Below are 19,472 nucleotides of genomic sequence, written 5' to 3'. Positions count from 1 at the left end.
GTTTCATTTCATTCTCTTGCTCCACACATACATGCTCATGAGACTTTCAATTTACCCACTGATATTGTCTATGTGTTATAGCAACTAGCCCTCCAATTAGACATCCTTGCATCTCAGTTCCAGGGCTGACATCCTAGACACGTTTACAATTATTTTTAATGGTAGTGAATTCAGTGGGACTATATTTTAGGTGCAGGCAGGTCAGAAGGGACATAAGACTTAATTGCTTATGCATTATGCAGACCTATTTTCTAAGCTGTTCCAGTTTCAGGACACTGTATTTGCTCTTTAAAAAAAAGAGAGAGAGAGAGACATCAGATTTAAGGTGTTTCTGAATTTATTGAAGTTAAAGGATGCTGCTATTTAATGCCTGGACACCTCTCCTCTGTATTCTGGATCAGCTGCTACCTCCTGCAGAAGCAATGAACAAAGTTAAGAACTCTAACAAGGAATATGTATTCATCTGTTGAAACATATCTTAAACACAACCTACATGGTAACAGGATTTCCATTTGTTTCATTGTACTCATGAGTCAGAAAATAATCCTTTGCTCCTTTGACACATCAGATCGAAGTAATACTGCTGGTGCATTAACAGGAATGTCCAAGATACAGAAACTTCTATTTTAAAAGGAATTCCTCTCTGGAGTAACAGATTATAGCAGGTATTAGAATTGTTTGTTCATGACCAGGACCTTGCTAGCCTGAACAAAATCACGCAAGCACTATTAAAATATTTACCAAATTTTAATATACAATAAGTGACTTTATATTATGTACATACAATTTCTCTCAATGCTTGGAGATTGAAACTTTTTGTTACTGTAGAGCTAAGTATCAGATTAGCTTAGAAAAACTGTTTGCAAATACAAGTTACTACAATCCTAGCTACTCACCCGATCAGCGTATAGGGGGCTCTCACATGCTTCCACCATTCAACGGCTGACATTACTGGCTTGAGTTCTATTAAGGGGAAAGACTGAATTATCACTTGACAAAATGATTTTGAGCATGTTTAGAGTTGGAGGTGCTTTAAGGGCAAATGGCTTTTATTGTTCCAAATGGTTTATTGTGGAACAAGTTTAGGAGAGGAGTCACACTTCATCTTGCTTAAGCCAATGGACAGTGAATCCATAAAACCTCTAAGTGATTATATCAGAATCATTTATATAGAGAAATGTCAATATGAAACATGACAAACAATCTGACCTGCCACTTCTATCTAGTCCCATTTCTGCAAAGTTTGATTTTCATGGAGCAAGGCTATTTTGTGACCTGTAGGAGTGAGACAGGGCAAAAAACTGAGGCTGAGGAGATTGCTCCTCCCTCCTGGCTATAAGAAAAGCTCTGTGATTGGCCCTGTCTGGAGCAGGAGGTCGAGACAACCCATCCTATTGGTGGAGACAACCCTCTTCTGAGGGAGAATTACTATAATATGGAATTTTAAAAATATTTTTTAGTTCACATTTTTTTATAATCTTGTTTTTAAATTTTATTGTGACCCACCTTGGGATTTTCTTAATGAAAGGCAAGGTATAAACTTAACAATCAATCAATCTTAATTTTCCCTATATAGAAACACCAACGCACCCGCTAATCAAGTAGTTATTTAAATGCAGTAACACATGCTTTAGGGAGGAGAAATTATTTCCCACCATTTACTAACTTAGCCTGGGTCCTGCACAAAGCCAGTCAGTCATCACTAACCACCACTGAAATAAATCTGATTTCAACTGGACTTAGTCTGGATCCTACCGTCAATTTCCAGTTAGTGTCAGGGGCTGCTGGCAAGTTTGATTTTTGTCAAATATTTACGAATTCCTCACATACCAACATCTACTATGTCCCAGTAAAGCCATTAATGGGATGTTCCTTGATTTGTTCACAGTAATTTCCAAGATTCTGGTCCAAAGTCTATAAAGCTGGTGGCACACACAGCTCTTTCAATTAAAGATGCAAGGGCACAAGTAGTTTTATTCAATCCTTTCAAGTCTAGAAGTTAGCTCTCTCAGGTATAAATAACTTTGACAAGTTAAGACTTGCAGAAAGCTTCAAACTTTCAATTATAACAAACCTGTTAGATCAGGTCAATGAAAGAGGCCCTGCTCTCTAAATCACCAAAAAGGTTGTAAAAAATGTTTAAGGAGCACAGAGTCCCAGACACACTTTATCTCTGAAACATTTATAACTGCCCAGGGTGTTTAGCTCAGCAGTTAAGGCATTCCCTCCACAAGTACCTGGTCATAAAGTAGTCAACACTTGACTATTGTGCAACAGGATTCTTACCTTATGTAGAACAGCACTCTAGTTTCATCCTGCTGGTATTGCCTTCACCTAAAGAATAAGAACTAAAGTTAGTAAGGGAATGCAGATTACAGTGTTTCTGAAAATGAAATAAATTTAAACAAGAGTTAACCTATGGATTGGTAAACTGAGGGGAGTTTACAAATTCTGCAAATACAGTTGTTGGGAAGTCGAATGGGGCACAAGTAGGAGAAGCTGAATGCTTTATAGCAAAAAAAAAAAAAAAAAGACTGAAACGCAGGATAGTGAACCAATGCAGCTAGTCTTAATGTCTTCTTAATCCTCAACTTCCAAGCTAAACATAAGGATATTTGCAGCCAGAGGCATATTATACCTTATGTGCATTCAACTACTCGATTGCCTCTCTGAATTGCTGTCACACACCCCTCCCACTGAAGCAAATCAACCTGTGAACTAATTGAAGGTCAGTCCCCTGAACTTTTTACAATACAGACAGGAGGTTGTGTTAGCCACTAAGTTTTGTCCCTCTGTGCTCCAAGTTCCTTTCCTGAAAGCCTCATTAAGGGCAGAGAGTGAGGGAAAGGACCACCTTTCCACTTGCAACTCTTAATGGCCCTCCAGTTAAAGATACTGCCAAGGCAGCCAATGTGCCAGTTTCCTGAAGTCCACATCTTGGCTTAGTACTTTTGCCAACGGAAAGAATAGGATATAACAGCACAAATTATGTTTTTCCATCACTAGCTATTCACTTGCAGCCATCCCTTCCCACATCTTATATTGTACTGATGTTCAATGCCGTAATCATCAGATGGGGATTTGTATATATCACCATGGGCTTCCAAAGGCACATGCTACGATAACAATCCCTCATCTATTTGCAGTGACAGAGGGAGAGAAGGTCGATCCTCCCATTTCTCCACTCCCACCCAGCCCATCAAGTGGCATAGAGACAGATCTGCAACTGACCTGTAATTCCAACCTTGCTAGCTGTGATGGTGGAAAACAACCAAAGGTCCAAACAAACCTAAAAAAGCACAATCTCTTCATGTTGGGCTTTGTTTAAAGTGACCACAGGCCTTCCTGATCAGCTGGCAAACATTAGCAGACATTCAGCCCCCTTGTTGCTTGGGTACAGAGCTAGTCTCAGGACTTTGTTAAGCCATTTTTTGGGAGGAAACTGCAGCCAATAGAAGCTTTGCACACTCAGTGTATTCATGCCTCCCTCCCCCACAAAGTTATGAAGTGCTTCTCTCCTGACAGCACCAGTTATCGGAACCGAGAGCCTAGCAGATTACGCATAATGTATTCTGGCACCACACTTCTGAGCTTTTGAAGTCAGCTTTTACAAGAAATCCAAATATTCATAGGACAAAAATATACACAGTAAAAAATGGAACACAATGCAAGCACTTAAGTTATTTCTCATGCCACTTACACAAAGTGGTGTTTAAGCAGACAAGAGTTATTGCCTTTGAGATTATCTACTATATTCCTGTTTATCACTGCAGTTAAGTATATAGCCCCATGGCCTTATTCCAACTCATCTGCTCTTAAGTGAAAAATAACTTATGCAGAGAAAGAAGCTTGCCATAATCCCACACATCAAGTAAATCCTTAGTATATTGGTCAAAACTGAATACTGTGATTGGGACGTATTTGTAAATGTAGTTGCACAGCAACCATATAGCTATTATTCCCCACACCACACCACCCCATCCCCAAGGTCATGGCAGAGCTGTTTTCACTAGCTTTATCACTGGCTTATGTTTGGGCATTGACTAGACTTACAGTGCACATGCTGTTCATACCAACAGGATTTCAAACACACATCTCTTGCAAATTAAAATACAAAGGATAGAACTGGTTTATCCAGTAATTATTCATAAGATTCACTTTTGAATCCTGCTCATTAGTAAACCCCTTTGCATGAAATACAGCATCCTACTTTGACAGAAGTACACTTCAGCCCTAAGTATACAAAGTAAAATATTGCTAATACCATCAGAAAAACCTTTCCCACTGAACCAGTTTCTTGTGCAATGGCCAAGACCCAGATCAGATGAAACATCAAGACGTGAAATGCTGAACTAACTAGCACAATACAGCCAACAGACCTGGAGGGCAATACACATTAGGTATGTAACCCCATTATGTATTTTCACCAGCAAGAATAAGATACACCTTTTGGTAAGATTTCTCATGGAACATGAGAAGTAGGAGCTCTTGATTCTTCGGTGTACCATTTGAACAAGTGTCACAGCCATCATCCCACAACCACCCAAGCACATTGTATCACTGACCACTAAAGTTACAAGAACTACTCCCCAGCCTTCAAGCTTAGCACAGCCATCACCCAGGGCAAATTACCAATGAATTTGTTTAGCCAAGAAAGGGCTATGAAGTTTTTTGCCAGTCTAATATATATATTTGAGTACTTATTTCTATGATCAAACAGCACTTTGAGCAGTTATTTACAGATTGCACTCCCTTTCCCTTCCCACCAAGCTCTAAGGATGTCTTTGGCACACAGTAAAGATTGAAGTCAGTCATATGTATGAAGAAATCACGGGTCTGAGGCACACATCTCAGCATCATCGTTAGTTTGCCTAATGCTGACTGCAGGTTAGGCCTCAAAATCTAAGTATCATACACAGTATGAATAGTGCTGCACTGAAATTCCATGGTCAGGAGTGTGATGCCAGAGTACCCCCACAGCAAGTTTACACAGAAAGTCACCAAGTTAGATTTATAGTGCTTTTTACCTACCTGTATGCAGGCGACAATGAGAATCTCGGAGCAAGCAGGAATACTACATCCGGGTCCTAATGTCCATTGCCACTTGTGGTACTACGTTCCTCACAGTTATGCACTGCGGAAATGCTGTCTAAGTGCCGTTACGTAGCAGGCCACTACTTTTAAACAGTGTCAAATTGCAGTCGCAAAACTCCAGAAAAAAGCATGCCACCTTAAAGTGGTTGCCACAGAGATGCCCATATTTTTTAAAGACAAGATGCCACAAAATACGCACAGAACAAATTCAGTTTTTCATTATCACTGACAAAGATGAGTTTATAACATGCTGGGGAGTAGCAATTGCTAATTATAAAGTTGTGTGAAAACATGGGGGAAATGCTGGCATTTGTACAGAAGGGGGCTTTTAGAGGGGTGCTAAATAGCTTAGTGGGCACGCAGAAGTGGAGTAGACCCTTTTCTGCTCGACACGCACCAGCACATAGCCTAAACTTGCTTGGGAACAAACATTGATAATCCAGTTGGAAAAAGCTACCAACTAAACATCCAAATTCAGTGAAAGCCCTTCAAACCACAGTACTGGGATCAGAAAGTTTGCCACCCATCTCAATTTTAACCTATATGAATGTGCGAATACCTGGGGACTAGCCTTCTTATTGTGCTTTATAGTCAGACAACTATATAGGTGTTTTAAGTGTGTGCAGCTAATCGCACTGGACAGAAGAGACATATGACTCTACTGAAACTCTCACTATTTCTTCCAGATTTAAAGTCAGCCTAGTTTTAAACGGAATGAAACCAGAGATGAACCTTAGGAAGGTAATGGGTCCATCAGCCTCCTTCACTCTTCAAGATTACAGTACTACAAAAGAGCATGGTTTAGGATAAGTGCCAGCATCCTAAGGAAAAATGGCATGTAATCTGAAAAATAAACTGAAAATTAGTGTCCATGTCCGTAGGCCCCACCCCTGTCAATCTCAGAAGTCCCTACAGTAGGTGTTCTATGAACACCCCTTTAAAATGATCCAGTTTTCTGGATTTTATACAAGGGATTCTTTACAGATTTTCAGTGAACACACAATTGCATTTTCCCTATAATTCAAATAGCAGCTGGTTGCAAGTCTAGCTTCTTGAAAGATTCTGTGAATGTAGCTCAAATTACAACACCAAATTATAAGTAATTGCCCAGCAGCCTTGACCAATCAACGGCTTACCAGCATTCTTGCACTTAAGCTGTTCATTTAGCACAGAGTTTTGTGCTATGAGTTTGCATCACCAGAGTGCTTAATGACAACCTAGTACCTAGGTTTTGTCCACACAAGTTGCAAACTATTTACAAACAGTCCAATTCATCCCCAAAACAAAAAAATATTTCAAGGATTAGAAGCTATGTAATATAGAATAGTGAAAATGCATCTAGAATTAAATGCAAACAATCTCCAAACAGGTTGATTTAAGTCATCAACCCACACCTTTTACACTGGGAAACTCTGCTCCCAGAAGTTCAGGTGCCCATTATGGTAGAATCCAAGACACCTTTAATTCATACATGTGTTTTGAAGTTAAGAAAAGTCCACCCCCACCCCCACACCAGTTTAAATGCAAGTTTGTGCTATGTGGCCCTAGGTACAAAATTTACACAAATTTAGCTGTATTTAGGCTTTCAAGTGTCAGGTTTATCAGGCAAGCTACTACAGCACAGAACACTACACATTTTTCTTTTAGTCCCAAAAGTTTCAAAGGATACTTCCATTTCTGCACTTCATTTTCCAAATGATGATACAGTTATAAAATACAAGTTCCCTTCTGTAAATGGTGCTTTTTGCCAAATCATTTTGGTTAAGTGTCAACTCTGAACTAGGCCAAGCAGGTCTTTTATGTTGAGCCATTTTAGGGGAAATATCACACTGAGCAATCCTTTAAAAGGAGTCCAGCTATGCTATGACTTGTAGAACTCAAAATAGAGATGCTCTTTAAGATACCCAGCAACCAACACTGCCAGGTGTTTGCCAACACATTCCCCATCTCCCACCATCTTACTGCAGGGCTGAAGACTAACTCATTCAACCACATCAACTGAATGTTGCCCCACTGAACCATTTTGTAAGGCAAGTAAAGTTTGTGTTTTCAACTTTAATATACAAGGCAATTAAAGCCAGAAAGTCCTAACATCAAGATCATGGAATAAGTATCCTACAACTTCTGGACAACTAATACTAGAGGAATATTGTGAGGGAGAGACTTAAACCTGTAATGTTTGTGCACCATCAGACCTAATTAGGTACCAATATTGCATGTTGATAGGCAAATACTTCAATTAGACCTTTTATGACATGGCAGCCTTTAAGCCACATTGTGCCATATAGAAGTCATTTTCAAGCACTGCATTGAATGTTGGAAGGTGCGGCATCGTCACCTTGTATACTTGGAACCGCAAACAGCAAGTTTAGGATAAGAATCATTACTACATTTAGTCTATTTATTTTAAGCACAGTAAAAAAAGTTTACACTTGGGAATTCAAATGGCACATGGTACACTGCCATCAAGGTAGGGATGTTATACATCAAAAAGCTAAGTTTTGAACACTGCATTACATAATTAGATTTTTTTTGCCCAGACCACTTACAAATCCTAGGTCATTAAGTTTCTAACATTAATAAAAACGTAGCTTTCTTACTAAAATGCAAGAATTAAAAAAAGTAGTGTCTAAACAAGACAAAACAAAAACAAACTGGAATGAAAGTCTACAGGTCACATCTAAAATCGGGGCTTTTTGTTTGGGCCTTCATATTCTTCTCTCCCTCTCCCATAAGCTGCTGGAGTTCCAGGCCCCATTCCTCTAGGGCCCTGGCCACCTACAGGCCCCGCACCTCCCTGCCCAAATCGCTCAGGGCGCTATTAGAACAGTATTAACAGTTCATTATGTGTAGTTGATGTCCATGTGTGTTAAGTATATATTTTAGAAGGTTCCGTAGTCAACGTTCGTCGATACAATCACCATTGTCGATCCACAGGTACCGGGAACATAGAAAGGAAAAAAGGGTAATTTAATAATTAGTTTATTTTAATACATGCCTTGAGGTATGTTCCCAACTTGATCCATTCTCAAAAACCTGTTCAGCAAACAGATACTCCCTGAGGTGCTAAAAATGCAAGCATTAGTATAGGCTTGAACCAAGAATCCTCAGAAATGAATTCTGGTGATTTGCCACAATTACTTGCTCTGTACTGCATCCAGAGTAGTCAATCAACAAGGCCCAAGTAAACATAGCCAGGGTTCAGATCACTGAAGCACAAGCCATCTCATGTAAAGCAGATGCCTACTCACCAGTTAAATGGCATGAGACCATCTCTTTTCGTGATGACTCAAGACTACGATCTGCTTACTTAAACGCAAAAATCTTTGAGAGCAAAGTTGTTAACACTAATTATGAAGTACAAGGAATAACATGAACCTAATGAAATATTTACTTAGCCAAGACAAAATCAATATGATTTGCACGGAACTGCACTTTTTAAGTAGTTCCATTGCAATGAAGAGCCCTTAGAGGCCCCTAACCATCATGGTATTTTTTTTTTTTTTAAAGTAGTCCACTATGATTTGCAGTTACTGAACACCATCAGCTACTCTCCCATTGACCCATTAAAAGCTGGACTAGGCTGCAGTAAGACAGATTTCAGTTAACTTGCCAATTTATTTACCTCCTTTTATTGACCTATTAGACACGAAGTCAGGAGTAATGGATCACACATTTTCATATTTGTGCTGTGAGATCTGCTTAAAGCTATAATTTTATACACAAAGCTTTCAAAATGGCCTATCACTACAGAGCCAATTCACTCTGACTTGCTCAACAACCTAATTGTATAAATGAGTCCCTTAACCAGATACACATGCAAATGTGTTATGTGAAAGGCTCATACATTTCACTTTTCTCCCCAATAATCCAAGAACCAGAACCCTAGATTGCTGGGAGTGTCAGTCACAAAGCTACTGATGATCAGGATTGCATGCATGAGCCCTTCATTGATTTGCATAGGTATCCAATCACGGAATCACCATCAATTCCTGATGTGTAAACAGGCCTAGTCAATTTCCACTAGCAACTGGCTTACAGTTTTTATTAAACTGCCAATTCAAGCTACCAAAAGGCCAAGTGGCAAGAATCTCTACACAGGATTTAAGACTGCTTACAGACCTTTAACTTATGTGCTTTAGAAGCTAAGGCAATACATAGTTATATGTAAGTACAGTCTGTTAAGAAGTATTTCATATGCCCTATGTGTACTATGAAATTTGAAAACATTTACCAACTATCCATCTTGTTAAAAACCTACAATTAATTGCAGACTCCCTTAACAGATTACAGGGTCACTTAGGTATAGGGCACCATCTCAAATATTAGTACCTGGGGAAAGTGAGATTTGGTTCTACAAAAAAAGACATGTGAGCTACAAAGTAGCTCACCTAAGTAAGCAAAGTTTCAATGCACATATTAGCCTCACCACCCCACCCCTGGCCATATGATCTCATGTTAGAGTGCACCCATACGGTGAATGCGTACCACCACCACACAAGCACTGACTACACTTGGATTGCAGAAGAGAAATTTACAAGTTATCAGCACTGCTGCAGTGCCTTTACATTACTCCAAGAAGGCCCAGAGACCATGCCACACTTGTAGTGTGAATACAGATGTTTCTCCAAAGCCAGATTATCAAGTGAGGTAGTTTAAGCAGCACCTAGACATCACGACCAACGAATTATAAGTTATCCTTTGAAAGTCAACAAGTGACTTTATCAAGGACTACAGAACATCAGAACCTGTCTAGAGTGAGAACTGCTTCTCCACTCCTCTCATACTATGGCAAAAGCAGACGTATACAAGACAGTATACCATTTGCCTACTCACCACTGTCTGCCTGTGACTAATCTGCTGCATTAGCAAGAAGTAAAAGTATGGGTTTTTCAAGTTGCATTGATCTTATAGTTAGGCTTAGAAGATAATGTGTTAAGTTTCGTTTTCATTGCTATATGCCACAGTTAATGCAAGTTCAGAAAGTGACATCAGAAACCACTTTTCATCACCAATTACAAAAACGTGTGCTTTTTCCAAACACATATTTAATCATAATGAAATCAATAAGAGTTCCTTCCAAGCCTAACCAAAGAGCTCCAAACCCAAGTAGCCACAGAAAGACTGCTAGTATCCAGAGCAAAAGTGTCTGAGCAGACCTGTCACCATCTTGGCAAAGATGAGGCTCAGTTTTACATTGCCCGGCAAGCCCTTTCTACTGCATGAGGCACATTGATGTAAGAGGGAAGCTTAACTCAGAATGTAGGTCATCTGCGATCAAAACAGGTTAAAGGGGTTTCATATATGGAAAAACTGTTTGGAACTTAAGTCAAGCTGCCACAGGATACATTACCATATCGCTTCCCATCATCGAGCCACTCATAGATGCTTGTCCAACTCCAGGACTGGTTTCATAGCCAAGGCCTGTCCCACCCCCTATAGGTGGAAATTTCTGAGCAGTTGTACCATAGGGATCTATAAAAGAAATCCAAGCAGTTACACAGAGAAGACTAAATGTTCACACAATAATGGCTATAACTGAAAAAGCTTACCTCCCATGTTCATTGTGCTGGTTCCACCCATTCTCATGTCTCTCTCCCTCTGCAAAGGCAAAAGCACAGATTTCAAAAGAAGTAAACCACTTCAGGCTCCTGCGCTCCTGATTTACAAGTAAAAGCAAAGTACAGAGACTCCACACACACACACACACACACACACACACACACACACACACCCCCGTCACCAGTTCATTATACACACAGTATAAATGGAAAACATCTTAAGACTCCAAGGATAGAACTTGAAAGTAGTTTGAATTCTAAGAGAGCAACATGAGATTCAGGCACCTGGGCAGCTAGATTACTGGGATTCTTCCAGCCCTGACTTACAGGGTCCATGTAACCCATTCTACTGTAACTTTCTTCCCTCTGCCTTCTCATTTGTTCTTCCATCTCACGCTGACGGATCATCATTTCCTCTTCTCGCCTACGGCGCTCTTCTTCCTGCCTGGAAATTCACAATATCTCATTAGAATTCAGAGTATCAAACTGCTGCAACTCTAAAGAGAGGAGCACAGCACTGGTTCACCTTTGCTAAGCCATTATTAGATTGTAGTATGTTGCCAAGACCAGGAGCTGACTACACCTTTACACTAATTATACAAGAAGTATTGCTAATCAAACCACGAAACAAGTTAAACACAGCACTCAGGACATAAACAAAATAAAGACATGCAAGGTCAGAACTTACCTCAGCTGTATTTCCTTGCGTTTCTGCATTTCTTGATTGTGAAGTTCTTCCATACGCCTCAGTTCTTCTTGTCGCCTCATGAGATCTGAAAAATTGTTTAAGCACCATTGTTTTAAGCTTTTTTCATTGTCATAATATAAAATGATCAAACACTATCTATTATCCAAAACAGCAAGACCCTTTAAAGTAGCATATTTGCAGTTTCATAACTGTGGTCAAACAGAGAAGAGATGTTAAGATCATGGAAATTAGTTCCAGCAGGTAAATCCCATAAATACACTAAACCAGCTGCCAATTGCCATAGGTCTTTATACTTAAAATGATAATTGATATTTTCTCCTTTTATTGACTAGCAATGGCCTAGCTTCTGAGCAGAGTATCTGAAAGGTGAACAGCACTCTCACCTCTTCAGCCATTAAGCACCACATATTGAGTTGTGATATCTTCTTTGGGAGCTACCCAGAGAAACCCAATTAACACAATTATGCCCATTAAACAGGATGGGCATCATTGTCACACAATGTAATGTAGATGAAACTGATGTTTCAGAATGGGAAGGAAGTATGGAAACACTAGGACAGGCTTAAGAATGATTTGGGAAAAATCAAAGCAAAGGATGAATAGCATGAGAACAGTTAAGGATGTATGTCAATACCTTGACGTAAGAGGTTTGCTTGATGCTCATGATAAGCATCTTCCATTTCGCTTTCCAGCTTGTCCTTGGCATCTTTCATATTCTTCTCCACCTGATCTCTCTGCTGTTTCTCCATTTCATCCAAAGATTTCCACCGCTGAGAGTATTCATATTCAAAACTTCCAGGCTGGGCAAAGCGTGGAGGAGTCTCTCGCTCCCTAGAAATCCAATTTAACATGTGATCAGCATGGATAGTACATCTACTTTGTTAAAATGGGCAAGCAACAATATAGAATTAACTCTGGAAGTTTCAGGAGTACATTAAACACTCACACAAACCCCAAAACTCATATCTATAGAATATTACCATATTCTACAGGGATGAACAGGGATGCCAAACTACAGCCCTCCAACTCTCATCATTCCTGGTGTGGCTGGAGTAATAGGAATTGTAGGCCAACAACAGCTGGAGGATCACAGTTGGATACCCCTGCCCTAAAAGATTACCTTTCATTTCTCATTGCTCTTAGATACAGAATCACCTCTTATTTTAAGTCAGCCATAGAGTTAAAATTAAAGGATTAAATGAAGATTTAAGTAACTTCCCAGTATTACAAAAAATATTATAAATAATCCATGATATATCTTAATGGGGAAGGATGTTTGCTTAAACAAATGTACTTTATTACAGACTTCCAATAAACATTGTTTTCATGATGAAACAAATGTAAATCTGCTTACTTCTGATACATCGGATTCTTCTGAGCTAGCTTTTCTGGAAGACCATCTTCATCATCCAGTTGTTCAAGTGGCTCCACAATAACTGGCCTGGGGGTACTAAAAATAATAGAAGAAATCCCACTCACTTTAAATACTGGCTTATAAAATGAGGTTTCATAACATTAAATCTGCCACATAACTAAACTCAGTTAAATTATATTTACTCTAAATAAATCTACTTACGTTGTCAGCAAAAAGACTCCTTCGGTGCAACGTTCAAAGGCTTTTCGTGCTGCAGGCTTGGATGCAAATTCAACAATCCCTTTTCCTGTTGATCTGCCACGATCATCTACAATCACAATAGCTCTTTCAATCGGGCCAAATTGAGAGAAGGCTTCCTCAAGCAATTCGTTGGATACATACGGGGAAAGATTACGCACAGAAAGTGCAGCAGCATGTGTGGCAAAACGCACACGGAGCTGCCTTCCTCTCATAGGAGTATCATCAAGTTCTGCTTTTGCAATCTCAGCCAGAGCTCGGGATTCCTGTGGACAGTTTAACAGCAGCAGAATTATTAAAACTGCCAATTATACACAGTCCTAAGCAAGAATTCTCTTTTCAGTACAAGAGTATATACTGAAAAATCTATTGAAAAAATACACACCAGTTTAATAAAGCCAAAGCCTTTCCCCTTGTTGATAAAAACTTCACCGGGTTCACCATATTTAGCAAATAACCTCTTAAATTCCTCCTCTGTGATATCAGCAGGCAGGTTCCCAACAAAGAGACGGCAACGCTGAGTGTAGGTCTTCTCTCCAGGACGCCTCAAAAGCGACAGATTGGCTTTAAAGCCCTAAAAAAGAAATGAACTTCAGTTTAAGAGTTCAAGAGCTATGCAGCACACAATATATTCCAGCTACTTTGCAAATACATGACAAATATGACACTTATGCTCTAAAAGGCATTCATATGGTTTGCCTCTACACGTGTGTGTACACACAAGCCATTTTGTAGCACTTCATGACATATAAATCAACCATGCAGGCGAGTGCACCAACCATATTTACCCCTGCTCACTTGGCAAAGAGGCACCTTTTAACGTGGTGATTCTCTTTATTTAGAAGGAGAATAACTGTCCCTATCCACCCACAGCACAGTACCTCCAGTGACTGTTGCTGGTGTCTATCTCAAGTTTCTTTTTAGATTGTGAGCCCTTTGGGGACAGGGATCCATCTTATTTATTTATTAATTCTCTGTGTAAACTGCCCTGAGCTATTTTTTGAAGGGCGGTATAGAAATCAAATAAAAATAATAATAACCAGGGACAAACAGTTCTACTCATTCTTCTGCTCGCTGAAAGGGAAAACTCCTCAAATATGTTAACAGCGCACCATTTGACTCATTCCCCCCTCCAGTTGGACTTGACTGTGAAATCACCTCTACCCCAAGAGCTACTGTATTACGGGGTCTGCACCAGGAATGGTCTGTTGCCAACATCCATTTTTAGAGTCACTGATGTGTTGGACAACAGCAATATTTTAATACTTCCAGGTTTTATAGCCCTGACCCTTTCCCCCACACCTGTCCCCAAATCATGCCTCTATGTGCAGTCCTTATCTTAAATTACTACAGAAGACTTTCTAATCAGTCAATAATTAATCAAACACAAAGGATTTTAACAATTTCTCTCTAGTAGAATACCCACAAGAAACCATATTTGCAACCACTCAGTCTTGCTTAATCCTCAGTCACAAACTGGACTCCCACTGAGTCACATCTACCCCATGTAGTTCCATCTTGATGGAAAGTACTACCATTGTTATGCAATACCCAACTATAAGGTACATTTTTACCCTGCATTCTATGAACGTAGGCTTTCATTAAAAACTAGCTTAAGCACAAAGGTTTCTGCCTTGGACACACCTCAGTCTTAAAGGCACTATCACTGTTACAACTCCAACATTTAGTGCATGGCCACAGAACATTCCAATATGCAATTTACCACATCATCCAGTGTTATGTCCGAACAATCTTAACTGGTAAAAACCAAACGTACAAACATTCTCTATAAGAGTTGCCACAGAAGTGTGAAATCATCTATATACCAACCTCAGGATCAGTCAGTCATTTGGAACAAGTACATGTTACCAGATTAGCAGGTTTCCAGGCCTACTGCTCTGCATGCATAAATATGCACACAGATAAGCATTCTGACCACTATGCTGCAAGGCTGTCATAATAGTCACCTACCATACTTTCCCTGCCCCAGAGAAGTTGCGCACTATGATTGCTGACACCTCACATTTCCCCCTCCCCCAGATCTCTACCCTGGAGATAAAGCCCATGAATACTGCAGTCTTCCTTTATTGGACATTTCTAAACAATTTCTCAACAGGCACCACTTGCCAAAATAACTACCATTCACACCCCACCTGGGGTGGTCTCTCCTCTCCCCCACCTAAGCCACACAATCCTTAGATAAAAGACTATGCACTTTGGCATTCAACCCCATTTACTGGAAACTAACAGAAATAGCTGCATTAGTCTGTTACAACAAACAAATCTTGTTCCATGTTAAGAGACCAATAAATTTATTGTTGACTAAAACATTGCGGAACTAACCAAAAATGATGAAAGGGGATCTAGTCCACAAAAGCTCTGGCAATTAAAAAAAAAAAAAAAAAACCACCTGAAAACCCATCTTTTCACCCAAGCTTTCTCAGCTTCCTAATATTTTTGGGTTTTAATTTCTGGTTGTTTTTAAATTGTTAAATTGTTTTAAAGTATGTTTTAAACTGGTTTTTTGTTATTGTAAACCACCCAGAGACGAGAGTTTGGGGCGGTGTACAAATTTGATAAATATATACATACATACAAATTTAACCTACAGTCAGTCTAGGCCACCTAATGGCGCAGCAGGGAAGTAACTTGCTAGGGAGCAAGAGGATGATGGTTCGAATCCCCGCTGGTATGTTTCCCAGACTATAGGAAGATGCTGAAAGGCATCATCTCATACTGCGCGGGAGATGGCAATGGTAAACCCCTCCTGTATTCTACCAAAGACAACCACATGAATCTGTGGTTGCCATCAATCTGCTATTTCAAGTATCGTAAGACTGAATAGAAACTATTACTTTCCACTTAAGATGTCACCCTCATCAGCCCTAGAGTCCACAAAAGCTTGTGTCACAATAACAGAACCAGCATGGTGTAGTTAGAATGTCAAACAAGGGCCAGAAGACGAGAGTTTAAAACCCCAACTACTATTAAGCTCAGAGGGACCTTGGGCTCTTCACTCTCTCAACCTATCTCATGTGTCCTGCTGCAAACATAAAGTAGAGTGGAAAGGAAAGACAAAATCATATACACTACCTTCCAATCCCTTGGAAGAAAAGCACATAAATGTGTAATTATGCATAGATCAAGTTATACACATTGAAAGTTCTTCAGGACAGAGGCCTCTTATTTTGTAAAGAACTACATACAATTCAGGAGGAACAACAGACTTCTGGAGTCATTTAACACACTACAAGGCTCTCTGGTAGCTTCTTTTGCAACCAGAAAAATGGCAGGAAAAGTTTCCTCCCCCTCCTCCTCCCTGAGGCCCAGGAGTCATGTTACTTCGCTTAGGTCCCCCCCTCAACAAGGCTGCATTTTACATGGGTAACCTAGGTTTTAAACTTTCTCACACACTGCAAAATATCGCCCTTAGGGGCATAGGTTTACACAGGCCAGATGTAGATGCCTTCCCTCTGCTGTCCTTGAAGGTCGCTACAGAGGGACTCCTTATGCGGAGCATCTATGCCCCTGTGGTGATGGGGAAGTTGAAACAATCGAACATGTTTTGCTTTATTGCTCCTTTTATAGGGACTTACATTTAGAACTAATATCTCCACTGTTGGCTCATTTCCCAGGAAATTCGCCTAGCCAACAAGCGGCTTTCCTGCTTGAGGACATCATACCTGCCATTACTCGGAAAGTGGCAGGCTTTTGTGCAGCAGCTCGAAGAGTGCGCCAGTTTTTAACAGTCCTAGTGCTGCTCTATAACCTTTCAGTTATAATATTGTTGATGGGTTAGACTGTTGACTTGTTTTTTGTTTTTAAATTATTTATATTTTAATTGTATTCTCCCCCCCCCCGCCTTGTTGTGCTGGTCATAGACCGTAATAAACTTTGAATGAATGAATGAATGCCCTTAGGGGGTGGGGCTGTAGCTCAGTGGAACAGCATCTGCAAGCATTCATGCAGAAGGTTCCAGGTTCAATTCCTGGCAGCATCTTCACGTGGAGCTGGGAAAGATCAGTGTAGACAATACTGAGCTAGATGGTCCATATCTGCCTTGGAATAGGGTAGCTTCCGATGTTCCTAGTCCACTAGGTTGACACCATGTATCTGACCATGTAGATTCTAGGGAGTGCACTAAAATGCATGACAGGGAATGCCCACTGAAATGCACTGGCCATGGGAATACATTAGATCTCCGAAAAGCTGGCCATTCAGAAATTCCATACGTCACTATGGCCATCTGGAAGGAAGCAGTGTATTTCAGTGGGCAGCATTCCCTATCATTTACTTTAGGCTGTCATGACACTAGTCTACTGCAGGACTTGGCACACTGCCCTCCCCAGTTCCACTCCCTGGCAGCATCTCCAGGAAAGCCTTGGAAAGGGCTCCTGCCTGAAGCCTTGGGAGAGCTGCTGCCACTCAATGTAGACAATACTGAGCTAGATGGACCAAGATGATTGGCATCAGGCAGATTCTTATGCCATGATTAAATGGCTGCACCACCTAATGGGAAACACCTATATCGGGCAGCAGCAATATAGGAAGATGCTGAAAGGCATCATCTCATACTGTACAGGAGGCAACAATAGTAAATCGCTCCTATACGCTACCAAAGAAAACCACAGGGCTCTGTGGGCGCCAGGAGTCGACCGCACACTTTACCTTTAAGATTTCATGGGCCAGCGCCCACCTCACCAGAGGAAATTGCCTTCACTCGTGTCTCTCCCTCCCCCAACAGCCTCATCTCTTGCGCATGCGCGCTTTGAGACACCAAGATGGCGCGGAAGAACGCCGCACAGGCCGAAGGAGCGTGAGCGCCGCCGCCATCTTGTCCCGGCCGCCTGCCATGACGGGGCTCTGAGGCCTTGCGGGGGCTGCACTCACCTCTGCGTCGGACATCTTCTCCCCGCCCGAGCCTTGTTGTTGTTGCTGCTGCTGTTGCTTCTGCTGTTGCAGTTGTTGCTGCTGCTGCTGTTGCGAAGGGTGCTGATGCTGGCCTTGCCCGCTCCGCCTGTCGCCGCCGCGGTGCTGCCCGGGGCCCCCTCCGCCTTTGGGGCCCCCTCCTGGCTGGGAGCCTCCGGGTCCTCCTTTTAGGCCACCTCCTCCTCCTCCAGGCGACTGGCCGGGTCCTTTCTTGGAGCCCCCCAAGCTGGGGCTTTGGCTTGGCGGCGGAAGCGGCGGCGGCGGCGGCTGCTGCTCCACGCTCCGAACGCCGCTCTGGAGCCCAGAAGAGGCCGCCGGAGCAGAGGCCGAGCTGGGCGTGGTGGCGACGGAGGAGGCTGCGGAAGAGGCCGGAGGCGGCGCGGCGACCTGGTTCTGGACCGGACCCACCACAGAAGGCGGCGGTCCGGTTTGGACGGAAGGGGCCGCGGAGGAGGGCGGGGTGGAGGCCGAGCTGGGCGGCTTGGCGGGCTCCGGCTTGGGGGGGCCTCCCAGGCCGCCGCCGAGGTGGTGATGGCCGCCGCCGCCGCGGGGCTGGCCCATCGCGCCACCGATGGCTGGCGGCGGGGAACGGAAGTCATGGTTGCCCGGGAGGCCTCCCCGGCCTCCGACGCCCCCGCGCCGGTGAAAGCCTCCGCCTCCGCCGCCTCCGCGGCTACGGAAGCGGTCTCTCGACATGGCAAAAATGGTGGCGGTTGGGGATAGAACCGGGCAGCGCCGCCGCTTTTCTTCGCCTCAGGGCGTCCGAAGGAACAAGATGGCGGCAGGCGCTGAGGTAAAAACGGCCTCGCTGCTGCCTTTGTCCGGCTTTTATATAGCCTCTCCTCGGACGCGCAATTCCCGCCTTAAGCTTTTTTCCCCTGCCCGGCGAGCCCAATAGAGAGTGGCTTTGGCTGGGATTGATAGAGAAGGGCACCTATCGCCTTCCGAACACTGCATCTCCCCACCCTCTTTGTTAACTATGAAGCCAATAGCGAACCGCAGGACGAGGAACAGAGTGACAGGAACAGGACCCAATAGGCGTGCAAGCAGGCGGGCCGAAGCCCTGACAGGTCCGTTAATTTAGCAGGGCGCTCATTGGGTGGTTTGGTGAGCAGAAGGCTGGGCTTGCCGCTAGATCTGGCTAACCAGAGGGACGCAAATTGTGCGCATATATAGTCTTGCCGCAAAGCAACTCGTGGGGGACGGGTGCCACGTGGTTTGCCATGGGTGTGACCCCGTTTGCTTCTCATGCGTCTTATACCTGCCAACATGATCCTGTTTCCCCGTTATGTTATATAGCTCTGCTGATTAGCCTTATGAAGTTATCTCTGTGGGCCATTACGTGGCATGTGCTAGTAAAACAGTAACCCACAAAAGCTGTAGAATCAAGGGATTTATATCTTAATTTCAAGATTAAGAATTAATTATATTAATTAATTATATCTTAATTTTCAAGGTCCTGCCTTTTAATACAGGAAGAGCCCTAAGGCTGTTTGTTTGTTTATCTATCTATCTATCTATCTATCTATCTCAATACAATACAGTTAAGCTGTCCAAACTAGTAAGA

General features: G+C 42.2%; 1 protein-coding gene across 4 annotated transcripts; it reads right to left on the bottom strand.

Moving 5' to 3' along the window:
* Nucleotides 1-314: 314 nt before the first annotated feature.
* On the bottom strand, nt 315-18,880 carry SFPQ (splicing factor proline and glutamine rich). Of its 4 annotated transcripts, XM_053267130.1 has the most exons (13): nt 17,867-18,878; nt 13,362-13,550; nt 12,941-13,242; nt 12,719-12,814; nt 11,999-12,195; nt 11,344-11,428; nt 10,941-11,100; nt 10,647-10,695; nt 10,448-10,569; nt 5,032-7,912; nt 2,287-2,334; nt 897-963; nt 315-411 (listed from the first exon to the last, which is right to left on the bottom strand). In XM_053267130.1, exons 1-10 carry the CDS (start codon nt 18,599-18,601, stop codon nt 7,775-7,777), a joined length of 2,073 nt encoding a protein of 690 aa, XP_053123105.1. In that variant the 5' UTR covers nt 18,602-18,878; the 3' UTR covers nt 315-411; nt 897-963; nt 2,287-2,334; nt 5,032-7,774. The 4 variants fall into 4 exon arrangements, with proteins under 4 accessions (XP_053123105.1, XP_053123107.1, XP_053123104.1 ...); XM_053267132.1 differs by lacking the exon at nt 5,032-7,912 and having other exon boundaries at nt 17,867-18,880; XM_053267129.1 differs by having other exon boundaries at nt 2,287-7,912.
* Between the last annotated feature and the right edge of the window lie 592 nt (nt 18,881-19,472).

This window comes from Hemicordylus capensis, chromosome 7 (assembly GCF_027244095.1).
Source record: "Hemicordylus capensis ecotype Gifberg chromosome 7, rHemCap1.1.pri, whole genome shotgun sequence".
NCBI classification, from domain to species: Eukaryota; Metazoa; Chordata; class Lepidosauria; order Squamata; family Cordylidae; genus Hemicordylus; species Hemicordylus capensis.
This window is presented reverse-complemented; position numbering and strand designations above follow the sequence as displayed.